The sequence below is a fragment of the Nelusetta ayraudi genome, unplaced genomic scaffold (genome assembly GCF_046127955.1).
Source record: "Nelusetta ayraudi isolate G7.1 ecotype Tasmania unplaced genomic scaffold, CSIRO-AGI_Nayr_v1 ptg000016l, whole genome shotgun sequence".
NCBI lineage: Eukaryota > Metazoa > Chordata > Actinopteri > Tetraodontiformes > Monacanthidae > Nelusetta > Nelusetta ayraudi.
The window spans coordinates 4,906,770-4,922,500 of NW_027466066.1; the positions used below are offsets into that span (position 1 = coordinate 4,906,770).

The 15,731-nt window shown below is 45.9% G+C and overlaps 3 protein-coding genes across 3 annotated transcripts; 1 reads left to right on the forward strand and 2 right to left on the reverse strand.

The window, feature by feature from the left end:
* The first annotated feature begins 230 nt into the window (after positions 1-230).
* aqp8b (aquaporin 8b) lies at positions 231-3,369 on the forward strand. Its single transcript, XM_076024086.1, has 6 exons — positions 231-370; positions 1,518-1,821; positions 2,461-2,587; positions 2,701-2,915; positions 3,017-3,151; positions 3,247-3,369. The coding sequence occupies exons 2-6, from the start codon at positions 1,544-1,546 to the stop codon at positions 3,287-3,289; spliced, it is 798 nt and encodes a 265-aa protein (XP_075880201.1). The 5' UTR covers positions 231-370; positions 1,518-1,543; the 3' UTR covers positions 3,290-3,369.
* A 2,660-nt stretch (positions 3,370-6,029) lies between these two features.
* LOC142886861 (meteorin-like protein) lies at positions 6,030-10,163 on the reverse strand. The gene is made up of 4 exons (XM_076024096.1): positions 9,945-10,163; positions 8,874-9,268; positions 7,713-7,772; positions 6,030-6,978 (listed from the first exon to the last, which is right to left on the reverse strand). The coding sequence occupies exons 1-4, from the start codon at positions 10,031-10,033 to the stop codon at positions 6,641-6,643; spliced, it is 882 nt and encodes a 293-aa protein (XP_075880211.1). The 5' UTR covers positions 10,034-10,163; the 3' UTR covers positions 6,030-6,640.
* A 1,692-nt stretch (positions 10,164-11,855) lies between these two features.
* cbx8a (chromobox homolog 8a (Pc class homolog, Drosophila)) lies at positions 11,856-14,573 on the reverse strand. The gene is made up of 5 exons (XM_076024094.1): positions 14,285-14,573; positions 14,073-14,116; positions 13,632-13,697; positions 13,206-13,272; positions 11,856-12,876 (listed from the first exon to the last, which is right to left on the reverse strand). Exons 1-5 carry the CDS (start codon positions 14,351-14,353, stop codon positions 12,004-12,006), a joined length of 1,119 nt encoding a protein of 372 aa, XP_075880209.1. The 5' UTR covers positions 14,354-14,573; the 3' UTR covers positions 11,856-12,003.
* Positions 14,574-15,731: the final 1,158 nt, after the last annotated feature.

Consider the following 15,731-nt stretch of genomic DNA (forward strand, 5'->3'; position numbering starts at 1 on the left):
AAACGCAACGCATGTTAATCTAAAGAGATGTGAGCCGACTTTGCCAGTCATAAAAGTTAATATTCTCAAGGCGATATCTGCTGGAATTTATGATCGAGAGCTTTAAGGACAGCGGTAACCGAGGCGATCTGCTGTGACGGGGGCCTCCGCCTTATCAAGCCCAATGTAACCTGTCGCCTATTAGGCCCGTGTGGGAGTCAATAATGAGCAGATTGGCTAATCTCTCTCAGACTGATGTACCACTCCGCCGTGGGAAGGTGTCGGCCAGGACGCTCTGAAGCATCGCTTTATGGTGCTTCAACTCTGTCTCGTTGACCTCCAAGAGCAACTGGAGGTCCAGCGTCGCACCTGGATTTCGCAACACTTGGAGGTAGGTCTTTTTCCCTTCCAATGTGTCCGTGTGCCCGGCAGCGTGTTTACACCATGTGCCCTGTTGGTGATAACGGGGCACTAACAGCTTCTCAATGTGTGCCGTGGTGCTGCTAGTGGTCCACTGATCGGCTGGCTGCTTCTCCTGGATCTTCTCCAGCTGAGGCCAACGGTTACGTGAGGAGCCCATTTTGGTACCAACTGGATAAACATCTGTCGAGCTTCAGTTTTATTTATTTTATTTTTTTTTAAATATTTTTAAAATGAATATGATAATTTTTTAATATGATATGATATGATAAATCAGGAAACTGGAGGGCTGGGCGCTCATGTTGTCTAAAATATCAATCAATCAAAAAAATATATATTTATATAGCACCATGCAACAGCCAAACAGTGCAGAAGGTGCTTTCCAGAGTAAAACATAATAAAAGCAATACAAATAAAACAGTTGAAACACAAAATGACCACAAATGCGCAATTGTAAAACAAGAATAAAATGCAAAATTAGTTAAACATAATTAAACAATTTAAGCCTATAACATCTTCTCAAAAAAAAAGGGGTGAATTTTTTTCTCCCAGTCAGATGTTTACAAGGCGGCTTGGTTCAATCATGGCGCGTAAACGTTTTATGAAAATTCCATGTGTAAGAACTGCGTTTATATCCACCCTGACTTTGTAGTTATATCACCAAAAGTGTTTCCTCATTGGCTTATATATTCATTCAGTTTGCTGTATAAATAATCAAAGGTCTTTTTTTTCTCTCATCCCTGTGCTTAGTTTGACCCCATCATGGAGCAGAGAGAGAGAGAGAGAGAGAGAGAGAGAAAAAAGCTGGTTATTCAGGAGGAATCATTGACAAAACGCTAGCTGATTTTTTACCAGCCCTCACAGCGAATGTATGAAATATTTACCTGCGGCCGGTTGCCCCACTGTCACGGGTGAGGGCAGGTGATGAGCAATCTTGGGTTATTAAGAGGGAGAAGAGAAAAAACAAAGGTCAACGGGTCCAGGGTGGGTTAGTGGGGCAGCTCCCGCCGCTGCTCTATCTCTGCGGCGCCAAAGTCCACATGATTAGCAGGCACAAACACATCGGCATGCACACTTTTTAAGGGCAGCGCTCTCAGTGTCGCATCCTCTTCGCGCAGAGCCAGCGGACCTTCGTCGAGGAGCCATGGCAGACGAGAAGATGGAAATGGGCGAAGCGGCGACGTCCTTGATGTCCTCCTCCGAGGCCGAGAATCCCAAGGAGGGGAGGCCGGCGCTGCTGCCGGCCGGCAGGTTCGAGAGGGTGTTCCAGCCCTGCCTGGGCGAGCTGGTGGGCACGGCGCTCTTCGTGTTCATCGGATGCGTGTCGGTCATCGAGAACGAGGAGTCCACGGGGAGGCTGCAGCCGGCGCTGGTGCACGGCCTGGCTGTGGCCGTCCTGGTGTCCTGCATGGCCGAGATCAGGTGAGGGTCGCCGCGAAGGTTCACTCGCCGCTGCCGTGATGGAGAGGTCAGGTGTGGCAGATGTGAAATATCAACTTTTTGAATTTGAAAAAAACAACATAAATATTTTAAAAATCTGCTGCACCTTTGTTTCATTTTTATTTTCTTGTTACAGTATATTTATGTATGGCTTGTATATATTTTTTATATTTAGGTATATGTTGCATATGTTAATGTATACTTGTATATATATTTGCACATTTGCTTTATTTTTACTTTTGCTGACTGTCTTTTTATTTTGTTTTTTAATGAAGTTTGAAGAGGATGCACACTGTAGAAACTTGGAGGTGCTGGTGGTGCCACTTAACTTTAATTATCATATATCATTATTATATATATATAAATAATTGCATTTGCAGTGTAGTGTGTGGTGGTTTTCTCTAAGGTTTTTAACCTAAGTAGGCAGAACAGAGTCAAATTCCTTGTTTGGCCTCCACAAACTTGGCCAATAAAGCCGATTCTGATGGGGGTTTTTCCCTCGGATTTTGCAAAGCACGTTGAGACGCCTTTGGTTGTGATTTAGCGCTGTCCAAATTTTTACAAAAAGTTGATTGATTGGTTGATTGATTGAAATTTTCCGCTGTTTTTGTGCCTTTCTAGCGGCTCCCACTTCAACCCTCCGTTCACCCTGGCCATCTACCTCTGTGGGGGTCTGGAGCTGAACCTGGTGGTCCCGTACCTGGCGTGCCAGTTGCTCGGAGGGATCACCGGCGCCGCCATGGCAAAGGTGAGACCCCTCCCCCAACCCACTCCCCTGCGCTGGCGCCCCTCAAGTCGTCCCCCCGTTTTTTTTGTGCAACGCCAGAGCTCGGTTACGATCGCTGACTCGCTCGCCACCAGGCCATGACGACGGGGGAGAAATACGCCAAGGTGCACGGGGCGGCGTTCGCCGTGCTGCAGGCGGACAGCCCCGTGGGTCGCGCCCTGTTCGCGGAGGTCGCCATGACCTGCCTGATCACCCTGGTGTTGCTGCTGGGGGCCGTGAACAGCAAGACCAAGAGCCCCACGGTGCCCTTCCTGGTGGGCTGCACGGTCATCTTCAACATCCTGGCAGGGTAAGAGAGGACTTTGTGGTTCTAAGTGCACCAACCCAACTTCTTCCAACCCAAGGGCACATTGACTCCTCTGGGTGCCGACCGTCTCTGCGTCTCTTCAGCGGAGGTGTTTCTGGAACCTGCATGAACCCAGCCAGAGCCTTCGGACCAGCCGTGCTGAGCAACTACTGGACCTACCACTGGGTGTACTGGGTGGGACCCATCGCTGGAGGCCTGCTGGCAGCCGCGCTGGTTCGGTGAGTGACATCACAATGTGCGCTGCGTCAGGATTCACGGTCGGCCGAGTGTACCAAGGCTCTCCTCCTTCACAATGCTTCTTCTGAATTTGCAGCCTCCTCCTCGGGGACAGGAAGCTTCGGGTCATCCTGAAATGAGGAGAAAAAGCTGACCAGAAACGTCCTGCGCTGTCACGAGTGATTTTTTATTAGCTGTTAAATAAAACAATGTGTTTTTTTACATACTTTTTCTGCCTTGTCGTTTTTTTGAGCATGGATCCTTTCTCAACGCCCTAAGCACAAGAGTTAGACGAAATGCTTGTTTAGGATGCAATATTAAGTTCAGCTGGCAAGGATGCGTAACTGATTTTATGCAGAGTTAAAGTTAAACAGAGCTAAAGATGATTAGTTGACTGAACGACTGGGTTTATTCTGTTTACACAGAATATCAAGTTAGGAGCAGGTGCCACTTTAAATGAATCTTTCGCCATTTATCTTTTCAGTTGGAAAGAAAACCATTTATCAAATTGAAGAAAAAAAAAACCCACTTTCACTGAAAATGTAATTACTTTAAGTTCTGAAATGCTGCTCACTGACTTTGAAGAAGTGGACCAAGTGACAAGCGCTGAGAGACATCGGCGCTCTCTATAGCCACTGCTGTGAATGGCTGCCCAGGACTGGAGGGTATCACGCTGTTCCATATTGTACCCCTGGGCCTCCCCACAGCAGTGGCGCACATGGGAAAGCCGGCCAGGCACTGGGATAAACCAATTACTGGCCAGTCCGACTGGACTCCTGCCGCTGGCGGCTCGGTGCTGCAGCTCCGGGCCGAGCCCTCCTGGGATCTTCCCCCCGTGAGAGCCTCGCTGGAGTTCCCAGAGAGGGGAATTGTGTGCTTTTTAAAAGGCTACAGAGGGGGCTGCATTCTGCAAGGACATTTGACACTTGGAAACAACACACACACACACACACGCACACACAAATGCGCACACCTGTTTTCGAACAGTGAACATGGAGGTTACTTCACTACCACGTTTATGTTGAAGGGGGGGGGGAATCAAACTCATTGTTTTTATAGGCAGCAAACGATTTGGGTGAACAGGGAAAACGTCATTTTAATGTGTTTCAAAATGTAATTATTCCAATTTCAAGTGAACAATTGGAGTGAGGTCGACTTCAGATGTATCTTTATGTTTCACTCTTTTCTGTGTGGAGTTTGCATCTTCTCTCTCTGTCATCATGCTTTCTCTGGCTTCCTTCATCTACAAAAAAAATCATTCATCCCCTCTGCAATAACTGTTCTGAATAGGAAAAAATAACCCACTCTTTATTATTTTTATCTGTGTGAATGTGCTTGAGTGGTTTTCTTTTTAAGCTGTGTCGAAGACAAATTTCTGTTTGTTTTTTTTTTTACTGAAAACAGACAATAAAGTTCTATCTATCTATCTATCTATCTATCTATCTGTCTTCCTGTACCCTCCAAAAAACATGCATGGGCGCACACAGCATGTCGTTTTTGTCTGATTTTCAAACATGATTTCGCATTTTACCACTCCGTCTCATAGCTAAACTATGATTGGACAGTCATTTCGGTGAATTTTGGGCAGATTAAAGTAAGTTGTATGTTGTTGTTTTCCGATTTTTCAAACATGTTAAAGTTTTGCATTCTACCTCTCCATCTAATGCTAAAGTATGATGGGGCAGTCAATTTAAGTGAATTTCGGGCTGATTAAAGTATTTTATTTATTTATTTATTTTTTTAATCCCTAAAAAAATGCCACGCTATTGTTTTTGCATCGTAGCCTGTCATCTCATGCTAAACTATGGTAGGAGAGTCATTTTGGTGAGTTTCAGCCTGATGACGGTGGGGTTTTTTTTGTCCCAGAAAAAACAACATACTGTAGTATCGCATTTTTGTTGTTGTCGTTGTTGTTTTAATTTTTGAACATGTTGAAATTTTGGATCGTACAACTCTGTCAAATGCAAAACGTGAACATTTTTGACTGGCAGGCAATGATACGATATATTATACTTATTATTAATAACTAAACTGACTAAATAATAATTACCTTATTATATCTGAGAGCAATAATTAAAGGATTGATTCTATTATTTATTTATTTATTTATTTATTTGCATTTTATTCTTATCTTCTGTCCAATTGTCTGCAGTGCCGGTAGCGCCCCCTGGCTCCCCACACACCGAGGGTGGGGCTGCAGCTCCCACTTTGAAAACCGCTGCTCTAGATTACAATGGACATTATGTCTTCCGGAGGCCTTGTCACCGTGGGGCCATTGTGCGAGCCCCATTCACCGCGCAGTCATTTACACTTTCATTGGCAGCCATTTAGTGCTCATAAAAAGTTCAACACACCAATTTGTGTGCGCTGCTCAGCCAAGGAGAAGTGGAGAAAGCAGTTTCTTTAAAAGTCAATTAATTGTTCCCCCTCCGCTGGGAGGGGCTGAGGGGGCGGGTCCTTGAGGGCTTTGGGGCCTCACATCTGTCCATTTGTCTCCTCTGCATGTGATCCAGGGGCCACACGGCTCAAAAGAAGCATCCAATTGGAGCGCTGGCCATCTAAAGAGATTTTGAATTTCTCTTTATACGCTAGTGATATCCTATTATCATAAGAATCTGATTAGAAGGAGGGAAAGATGGGGCGCAGAAGGATAAAATGAGCTTGCAAGACACTTCAGCGTTAATCCCATCCTACCCTAAAAAAGGAGATTACACAGCATACTATGATGGGAAATGAGGGTTCTAAGTTCATTTCTAAGCTTTAGAATTGCAGGTCTAAATGGGAAAGAGCTCTCCTACTGACACCCGTTCCTCGTGTTTTTTTTTTTTTAGATATCAAGATCTTAATGTTACATTTAAAAGTTAACATGGAAATTGGCACTTTTGTTTTTCTTGTATTTATTATGCTACTAAAACAAGGATGATAACGTCAGATCTTAAAAACCATGTTCACAAATGTTCATGTTTACATTATGCAACCACAGGGCAAATATTAGTTAGAACGTTAGAGTCTTCCAAGGATGGGAAAAAATATTTTTCTATGAAATGAAAACTGGAGAGAACACATAAATAGACAAAGCGCAATATAAGCAAATTGGAAGTTGACTCTAACATCATATGCAGGCCATTTCACTCAGATGACTAATGAGGCCAGTCTCCCAACCCTGCAGAGGCAGCAAAGTGAACTCTGCTCGATGCTGAGAGAAGCACAAAGAGAGAAAGAGTAGCAGTCCAACCCCTTCTTCTTCTCCCAGGACCCTGAGCAGTGTTCTCGAGCAGGGGGTGGCAGGAGGGGCAGGGGGGCCGCCCTTCTCACTGCAAGGGACCCTGCTGTTTTTCCCTCCAAATGTGCCTTTTTATCCACCAGCCTCGTCCCTGCTATGCCCAACGCCGCCTCGCAGGCACATGACATTACATGGACCCCACAGTGTGGGCACGCATCCGAGGGCCTGCCTGTGGTTAGAGACGGGCAAAAAACACACACACGCTTCCTCAGTTTAAAGGGAAGTCACAGGAATTCCGCCGTGCCGCCCAGGCAGTCTGGTAGACAGACAGGAAGTCTTTGAATCGCGGGGCACAGCCCAACCAAGCTTCCCCAAAGTGTTCCGAGCCCATGAAAAGAAATTCTCCGCCGCCGGTCTTCACGTGGCAGTTCAGGAGCACATGGATGTGTCCACGCCAGGAGGGGGCGTGCTGAGGTGACCCCAGGGTGGCCGACTTTCGCTCAAACACGCTGCCACGCTGCCAGTAGACCCTCGTGGCCACCACCTCCACCAGCGACGTCTGATGGGCAGAAACGTGGGAGACTTTTCTGATGGAGCCTCGGGCCACTGAAAGATCACAGGGTAGGTAGGTTGGGTTGAGAGTTAGGATTGGGTTTAGGGTTTAGGAGTTGGGAGTTGGGGTTGGAGTTAGGGTTAGGTTTTAGGAGTTGGGGTTAGGGTTTAGTTTAGGCGTGGGGTTGGGGTTGGGGTTAGGATTAAGGTTGAGTTTAGGCGTAGGGTTGGGTTAGGATTTGGGGTTAGGGTTGGGTTCTGGGTCAGGGTTAGAGCTTGGAGTTTGGGTTATGATCGAGGTTGAGGCCTGAGTAGGATTACGGTTGAGTTTAAAGTTTGGGTTGGGTTGAGTTGAGTTCAAGGTTAGGGTTGGGGTTGGGTTTCGGGTTTACTAGTGTGAACCATAATTTTGTACTAATGCACTCAACATATGATTTTTTTTTTTTTTTTTAAACCATTGTTTTGTTTGTGATTCAATGATTACACTGAATCATGTTTAAGTTTCATATGCAGCAAGCCACACAAACCAAGCTTTCCTCCATTTCTGCCTTTAGCACTTTAAGTAATTTACACAAATTCCACACTATCCATTTTATGAACTTACTTGCCAACTAGCCAATTTAATGCTCCTACTTAAAACAATTACTGGCTCACAGATATTACTCTCTTCCTCAGCCATTTACTTGCTTACTTGCACTGATGAAGCTAATTATCTCAAGCTCTTTATTTCCATGAACACAGTAGAAACACAAAAACTTCATCCATCCTATATAATTCATTGTACTCACCAAAGTCACTGCTGCAGGCTGCCATGAGGACTTCAGTGTCATTGCAGGGCCGGCATGAAGCTGTGCAGGGAGGGAATCACATGATAAGATTGTTTTGTGTTTCTGTCATTAATGATATCAAGGATGATGTAAACCTGCCAAAAGTTTCATTAAATAATTTAATGTCAATCTAATTCTGTGGCTTGTATCTGTCATGAGTGACTCTTTGGCTCCGATGGTTACCTCACTGACCTAAAAAACAAAAAAACAAACCCACATTCCAATTTAGAAATGAGGAAACCATGGATTAGATGAAGGAATGCAGCGTGTTTGGAAGTCTGCCTTAAGACCGAAAGGCCCTCTGTGGTCTTGACCCCCGTCCCTGGCTCCTATTGTATTTTTCTAAATTGAATATAACAAGGGAGCGCAAAAGTCAAATGCCTTTCCCCCACTCAAGTAATGCAGAAAAGATGAACAAGCAGCTGTCTATTATGGGCACAGGATGACATCACTGCTGCGGGACAGGCCCGCACACATGGATAAATGGTAATTAAAAAAAAGACACGGACAATGGAAAGGCATTTAAGGAATCTGCACAGTATTTGCTGTCTCAATTCAGACCCCTTGGCCTAATGGCCCTTCAGTCGCCCTGCGGTCTGCCCCGTCTCTGCTGCTTTGTCCCCTGATGGAAAACAGACAGCCAGACAAAACTGAAGGCAGACCAGCAGCTGCATGCTTCACTCTGATAGTTGGACATCAACTTTATCATTATTATCATTATCATTATTATTTCTACATTTCAAATGATCATACCCCTCAGAGTCAAAAAAATTAATTAAAAACCTCACACAACTGCACTCATTTTATCACTGAAAGAGTAAGTCACTGAATTAACACTTTAAGCCCTTTCCTTTAGGCGTTTTAGACTGAAACAAGCTGTAACTCATGACTGGTGGGACTCAATGGGTTATAAATTGGCTACTATGGCATATGGCTCCTGGGCCATAGTTTTCCCTTGCCTGCTGTAAATAGATGCATTTTAGTCCTTCATCTGAGGCAGATCCCAGATAGCTCCATTCAGGAGAAGGATTTCTCAAAAGACCTTTTGGTCTGACTGATTCCTCAGAATGTAAACATCCGATATAAATTTCCCAATAGTTGACAAAAAGTTGGACATCTCACCGTGGAGCCCTCCATGTCCCAGGATGGGTGCAGCGCTCCTGTTGCTCAGTACCTCGTACCTGAAGCCGATCAGGTGTCTGCTCCAGGCTCCGTCGCTCGGCGGGCTGGACTGGAGGTAGATGGCTGGCCACCGAGGACCGTCCAGCCGCAGGCAGAACACCTGATTCCCAGAGCCGGGCAGAAGCTCCAGCTCACCGCCGCGCTCCACGAACACGCTGGTCCCGTGCAGAGAGGGCCACGGCTTGATGCACCAGGCGCTGTGCCGGGCCGAGGACAGGTTGGGTTCGAGGGCGACGCGCAGAGCCTGGCCCGGGTAGATCCACCGCACCGAGCCTTGCGTGCAGCGCAGCCGCACCTGCAGGATGATCCTGGAGTCCACGCCGCCTGCAAAACCGCTGCGTGCAAATGCAGAATGTTTAGACGAGGGGTAGGCAAACTTTTGGACTGGTGGGACTACAATGGGTTGTAAAAATTTGACAGAGGGGCCCGGAGCAGCAGCAGATGGATGGAGTGTTTTGGTGACCCACCTCATAGGAAAAAAAATATATATCATGGGATATGTAGAAAACTAACTGAAAATGAACAAAAGCATTAAAACAAAATATGTGTCTTTGAAGCCCCACAAATATTTAGCTCTTTCTCGAAATGACTCTTAAAACGCTGAAAAAAAGGATGAAATACAGCTATTTTTATGACTTAATTGACAGAATTTCTTCAAGTTTGGCAGGCCGGATTTAAAAAGCTCCAACAGGCTGCATATGGCCTCCGAGCCGTAGTTTGCCCATGCCTGGTTTAAACGGTATGTGAACACACTGAATCATTTGAAAACAAACCAACTCAGTCACGATATTTGCATCGTTCTCTTTGGAACCGTATTCAATTTAAAATAGCATGTCTTCATTCCAAAACATTATTGTAATTTAGATTAAGCATTACCTCATTGTTGCATTGACGAGAAGACTGACTATTTAAAACTTTCTAACAGCCTAAAATCAGCCAGTCGATGAAAAGTTCATTTCAGACTGCAGTTTTGCCACTGAACGCGACAGAGACAAGATAACAGCCGCTCACCTTCCATGCCAGTTGCAGAGGTCAGCCGCGCAGTGCCGCCACAAGAGAGCCAGCTCGCACAGGACAAGCACAACATTGGCGGCCAACATCTCTCAACAAATCCCCCAGCGTGCGGGTCTGCAAGGAGGACGACGCATGTCTGGACATCGACTGGTGAGATCTGATCTGCGGCGGCTTGGGAGCCCCTTCACTTCCGCAGGACTCTCTCTCTCTCTCTCTCTCTCTCTCTCTCTCTCTCTCTCTCTCTCTCCCTCTCTCTCTCTCTCCCTCCCCCAAGTCGCTCTCTCGCGCACGCGCACACTTTAATTAGCCCGGGTCCACTTGTTTAAAGACCGCTCGCTCTCGCTGCCCCTTTGTCTCTGGCCTCGAATGAAAATCCAGCCGCCATCTGGTGACACCAAGGCGCCCTTACGCACAAGAGTTCATTAAACCAGTTACTGGGCCTTTTTTTTTCTTACCCAATGCAACTTTATTTTATTTTACAATACACAGAAAATAGGCTCAGGGGTTGAACAATTAAAAAAACATAACAATGTGAGACGTCTACTCCAAAATAATAATGGAAATAAATTTTACGTCGCCGCTGCACTAAATCTCATATTTAAAAGAAGAAGAAAATGTACCGAACTCAGAAACGTGGAAAACAGAGGAACTGAAATGTTTGAGCTTCTGTGCTCGACCTCCACCTAACGGTGAGATGTTCAAATTACATCATCCTTGACGTTTGGAGGGCAAGAAGTAGACGCTGCCTCTAAAATTTCATCGCGGAGCCATTTCTGGACCGATTGCTCATCTGTCAGAAACGACTACTGCGTCATCCACTCATTTATTTATTTATTTATTTATTTTGAATGAGTGGATGACTTGACAGAAGTTAAAGATCTCCGCTGTGGCGCTATCTAGTGGAGATAATAAGCAGACGGGCAAGGCTGGAGTTTATGTGGGCCTTCAGGTGTCTAAATGGGACAAAGATTACTATCGAATCATATCTCAGCCGCAAAACTAATTGAAGATCGAAGATCAGTTCATAAACTCACACAAATGACAAAATAGTCGGGAGATTATTGCAGGGTCAAGGCCATACATATTAGTTATATGCATTGTGAGAAGCCGCTCGGAAAAACTTGAACTGGTGGTTAGAGGAATAAAAAAAATTTCTTTGATAATTTACAGGGTTTTAACATTTTCGTATAATTCATTAAAATAATATTTTTGCAGAATTTATCAACTCAAAATCGTCTTTGGTTTAAAAAAAAAAAATTCTCCGGGGTTAAAGGATTACAGGGGAACATATGCAACGTAGTTCAAAGTGTATTTTAAAATAAAAATCCAAATGAGTTCGATTTTATTTTTGTTCTTACTACTTTTTTGTTCGGTTTTAGTCGAAATTGTCAATTACAAAATTTTGAACTTGGTCAGTAAACTATTCCAAATTTTTTTGATCGTGACCTGAGCTTCATTTTATTCATCATTGGGATTTTATTTATCAACCGCGAGAGGTGAAAGTGTAAGATTTTAGTACGTGTTTTATTTTTTATTCAATATTTTTTTTATTTTATTTTTTTTTAATACATATTAAACTCAGGCTAATTTGTTCGTGGCATCTGATAAGTTCCTGTCTGAAACTTTAGAAATCGGAAGAGTGGAAACAAACATCCGAACCCAAAATTCACGAGATCTTCGGTCTTACTTGAAAAAACAAGAAACGATTTCAAAACTGTGATTCGTTACTTGATAATGCAGTTTCACCGTCTCCAATCCCACCTGATTTCCCTCCAGGGGCCACGGGCCTATAATGACCTCTTGAAAGTTTTAAAACGGTATTTGAGTTTGTTCAAAAACAAAAAACTTATTTCTACCACACCGGCATTGCGGCAAACAAAACGAACAAACAGGAAAAACACGGAAACGCACAATGTCACGTTTGTCTTTAATTTCTCTCAGCAGCGTATTAAATATATGGCTGCGCACGTTTGGGAATCTAACATAGAAAAATAGACTATGACTGCGGCACGACTCGATTCACGAAGCTGCGGACGCGCTCGTATCTTCTTGGCGCTCATCTCTTGCCTCTAAAAAAGCCTTTGTCGGTGCTGCTCTCTCTGACGGTCACCGTCAGCAAATTCATCGTGACGTCCGTCACCGTCACCGCTTCCATGTTGCTCAAACAGGGGGTCCAGGAGTGGGACGGCGGGTCGTGGGCGGACCGTGAGGAGACGTCGTCTGGTCCCTCGGAGTCCTCCTGCATCACCCGGAGCTCCTGCTGGCGGGGCCTCGGCTTCCTGGACTCGGTACCGGAGCTAGTCCTGTGCGGGCGCTGGCGGCTCCTCCAGCGATGGGACGAGCCCTCCTCCTCTTCCTCATCCTCCTCTTCATCCTCCTCTTCCTCTTCCTCTTCCTCCTCCTCTTCCTCCTCCTCCTCCTCTTCCTCCAACTCCTCCTGCTCGCCGCAGCTTCTGGGGGTGATCATCGTCTTCTCCTCGAACCTCTTGGTCAGCTGGATCAGGCTGTGATCCGACGTCTCGCCTTGTTGTTGGTGGTGGTGATGAAGATGATGGTGATGATGATGTTGGTGTTGGTGGTGAGGGCGCGGGGCCTCCTCCTGCAGCCTGCTCCGTTTGCCGTACGGCTCCGAGCCTCCGCCGCCGTCACCTTCGTCGTAGCACATGCGCAACTTGGGTTTGCGCCCTCGCTTCTTGGGCTGCTGGCCCGCGGCGGGTGTCACGGCACGGGGCCTTCTCTCCGGCTCTAGCGCGTGCACGTGCACGCTCTCGCCTCTGTTGACCGCGCTCGGCGGGAAGATGGTGGGCACCACGGTGCGCAGGCCCTCCCGCGCCCTCGGCGTCACGACGTGCTCCGGCACCGGATAGGACACCTGGATGACGCGGGGGGCCTCCCTTCTGAAATCATACTGCTTCTCTTTAGCTTTGGCCTGCGGACAGAGCGAGAGGACAGCGATGAGTTGGTGGTCAGGTGGGTCAAAGAGCCAAAGAGAAAGTCAAAGAGAAGCAGTATGATCAGGCTTTGGGCCTTCTACTAAACTTAAGGTTGTTGGGTTTTTTTGTTAATGAATCGAAGCCAGAGACAACGATGGGTCAATGCTTCAAAACCGCACGAATTAGAGTAGATTTATTTATTTAATTGTTAATTTATTTAGGAAGGCTGGCGGCGGTGAAACAGTTTCGTTTTTACCTCTTTGGTTTGAAATGATGAAATAAAAAAAAATAAAATAAAAATAAACAACACTAAAACGTCACGCACCTTCAAGAGAAATGTCTCGGGTTTTGGTCCCCTCTTTTTGGGACCAAACAGCTCCCTTTCGCGCTCCCTGCATCGCAAGGAAAGAAAGACCATGTCATCACCAAACAAATGATCTGTGTGGCAAATAAGACGACACATTGTTAGCTGACCGTGGGAGTAAGTTAAACTAAATATTGCACAAAAATTTCTTATTAGAAATAAGACGGAATGAACTTGACTGGACAGCAGAAGAGAAAAAGAGGAAACACATCCAAACCAACCCTCTCTCCTCTCTAACGCCTGTTACACTTTGTTTAACAGCAAAATGAAGCAAACTGTTGCCATTAACGATCCATTTTTGTAATTATTATTTTAAGTATTTGGTGTTTGTGTTGTTAGTTTTGTTTCTTCTTCTTCGGTGGTGCCGAGCCGTCGCAACCTCCTCACCTCTCCTCGAAGGCAGCGAACAGTCGGCCGTCCAGGATGTTTTCCTCCGGCTCCCACGTGCTGTACCTGGAGCGAGAGATCGAGTGAGAGTGTGGCGCGCGGGTCTCGCGCCACCGGGGCCAGCACGCAGTATACGGACAGTGACGCACGGCGAGCCCCGGCCATTGCTAAAAAGCTACCGTGGACTCGCAGAAATAAATAAATAAATAAAAATAGATAGAATTTAAATCCGCGGCGTGTAGGGGGTTAAAGTCGGGACATTTGGGGCGACACTGACTCGGACTAGAGGAAGACGCTTCACCAACAAGCAAACGAACGAACGAACAAACAATAAAAGCAGAAACATCGGAGAGACGCCGCAGCTCGACTGCGGAGGTGCAGTTGTGCGAGCGGCCAGGATGGAGCGCTGTCCTTCGCCGCCTCGCTCGCTTCAATACTCACTTCTGAGACCAGCCTTTCCATTTCACCAGATATTCCCAGCGACCCTGCACAAAAACGACAACAACGACAAGAACCGCGGTTTAGAAAGCAGCGGTGAGCCCTGCTGAGGAGAATCGCTGAACGCGGCGCTGCTGCGCCAGACGGGCGGCTGTCGTTGATTCTCGCTCGCTTCGCTCGCAGCGCGGAGACGCGGCGTGTGGGTGGAAAAATACCCGTCTGATCCGCCGTTTAATGATGGACTCGGCTGCGAAGACGCTCTCGCCGACGGCCGAGAGCTCCATGCTCCACCATGCGTCGCCCGTTTATTTAGCTCGCTCTTTATTTATTTATTTTTTTTGGCTGTTGTTGTTATTATTATGATTTCCTTTTTTTTTGGGTGGCTTCCCCCCCTTGCGCGTCCTCCCCGGGTTGTTTAATTCCGCACATCCCATAATACGCGATCGAGAGAGCACGTCATCACGTCCCCTTTTTCAGTTGCCAGGCACCGCAGTAGCAGTCGGCTAGGACGGATCGCGGCGGAGCACATTGGCTCTCGGTTGTTGCTACGTGCTGCGGCTCCTCGGGGCGGACGAGGGGAGGAGTCCCGCTCGCCCGCCCGCCCGCGCGCCGCTCTCGGGCTAGGAATGTGGTGGCACGGCGGGCCGGCGGGGTGGGCACCTGGGGGTGCCCGAGGGTGGGTGTGGGGGGCAAGGGCGAGAAAAGTTGTATAAAAAACGGGCACACACGCAGCAAATAGGTGATCAGAGGAGGAGGAGACAGAGAGGAGCGTGACTTTAAAAAAAAAAAAAAAAAAAAAAATCTATATATCTATATATCTATATATAATTCACTTTTTAATTATTATCGTCATTGAGGTGTCATTGTTATTCACAGCCACTGTTTCAGTCTTTCCATTCGAATTAAGTCACAGCACAACATTTAAAACTACTTTTCCCCCAAAAAAATCTTCTTATGAAGCCCCCTGTTTTTTTTTGTTGTTGTTGTTGTTGTTTTTTTAAGAATCCAACTCATTCATTTCAACATTCGGACACAAACCACCCAGCTTTGTCGCGGTAGTTACAAATTTACCGTGCGCAACACTGTCGGGGCGTGTGTGTAATTTGTAATGAGAGGCCATATGACTGGACTTTGCGCATTTTTACGCTAATTTTTAAGCAGAGAAACGTCCCACTGCCGGCAGACTGGAGCCAGAGTTAGAAAAAAAAAAGAAAAGAAAAAGACTTTGTTCGGTCAGCGTGCGTTCTTTATGATGGGATTTGATTTTATCTTCCAGTGATCATCAGCCTGTCGATCAACCGTGAAAAAAAAAAAGAAATCGGTTGATTAACTAAGCGATGAACCAGGGGTTCATTCTTTTTTGGAGGTTGTTTTTTCGCGAGTAAAATGTCTCAGTCAGCTTCCCTGAGCATTTATTTAAATATTCCTATAAACTAAAATATGCAAAATACACAACAGTTTCAAAATGACATCATTCGAGTTGTTTCGCTTGTTTTAAAGTGGTTTGAGATAAGTCCGACTCCCACCCAGAAATTAACATGCATGCTGATCATACGTGCGAAGCGTCTCGCCCATGCAGTAAAGGCACTGTTTGTGCATATATATATATACATATATATATATATATATACATATATATATATATATATATATATATATATA

Excerpts from the sequence above, each read along its gene's own strand:
- aqp8b (XM_076024086.1), top strand. The coding sequence starts at position 1,544 with ATGGCAGACGAGAAGATGGAAATGGGCGAAGCGGCGACGTCCTTGATG. Across the intron at positions 2,916-3,016 it reads ATCTTCAACATCCTGGCAGG|CGGAGGTGTTTCTGGAACCT; the intron begins GTAAGAGAGGAC and ends GCGTCTCTTCAG. Across the intron at positions 3,152-3,246 it reads CTGGCAGCCGCGCTGGTTCG|CCTCCTCCTCGGGGACAGGA; the intron begins GTGAGTGACATC and ends CTGAATTTGCAG.
- LOC142886861 (XM_076024096.1), bottom strand. The coding sequence starts at position 10,033 with ATGTTGGCCGCCAATGTTGTGCTTGTCCTGTGCGAGCTGGCTCTCTTG. Across the intron at positions 9,269-9,944 it reads CTCTGCAACTGGCATGGAAG|CGGTTTTGCAGGCGGCGTGG; the intron begins GTGAGCGGCTGT and ends ATTTGCACGCAG. Across the intron at positions 6,979-7,712 it reads AGCCTGCAGCAGTGACTTTG|TGGCCCGAGGCTCCATCAGA; the intron begins GTGAGTACAATG and ends GTGATCTTTCAG.
- cbx8a (XM_076024094.1), bottom strand. The coding sequence starts at position 14,353 with ATGGAGCTCTCGGCCGTCGGCGAGAGCGTCTTCGCAGCCGAGTCCATC. Across the intron at positions 13,273-13,631 it reads TTCGCTGCCTTCGAGGAGAG|GGAGCGCGAAAGGGAGCTGT; the intron begins GTGAGGAGGTTG and ends CTTGCGATGCAG. Across the intron at positions 12,877-13,205 it reads CCGAGACATTTCTCTTGAAG|GCCAAAGCTAAAGAGAAGCA; the intron begins GTGCGTGACGTT and ends CTCTGTCCGCAG.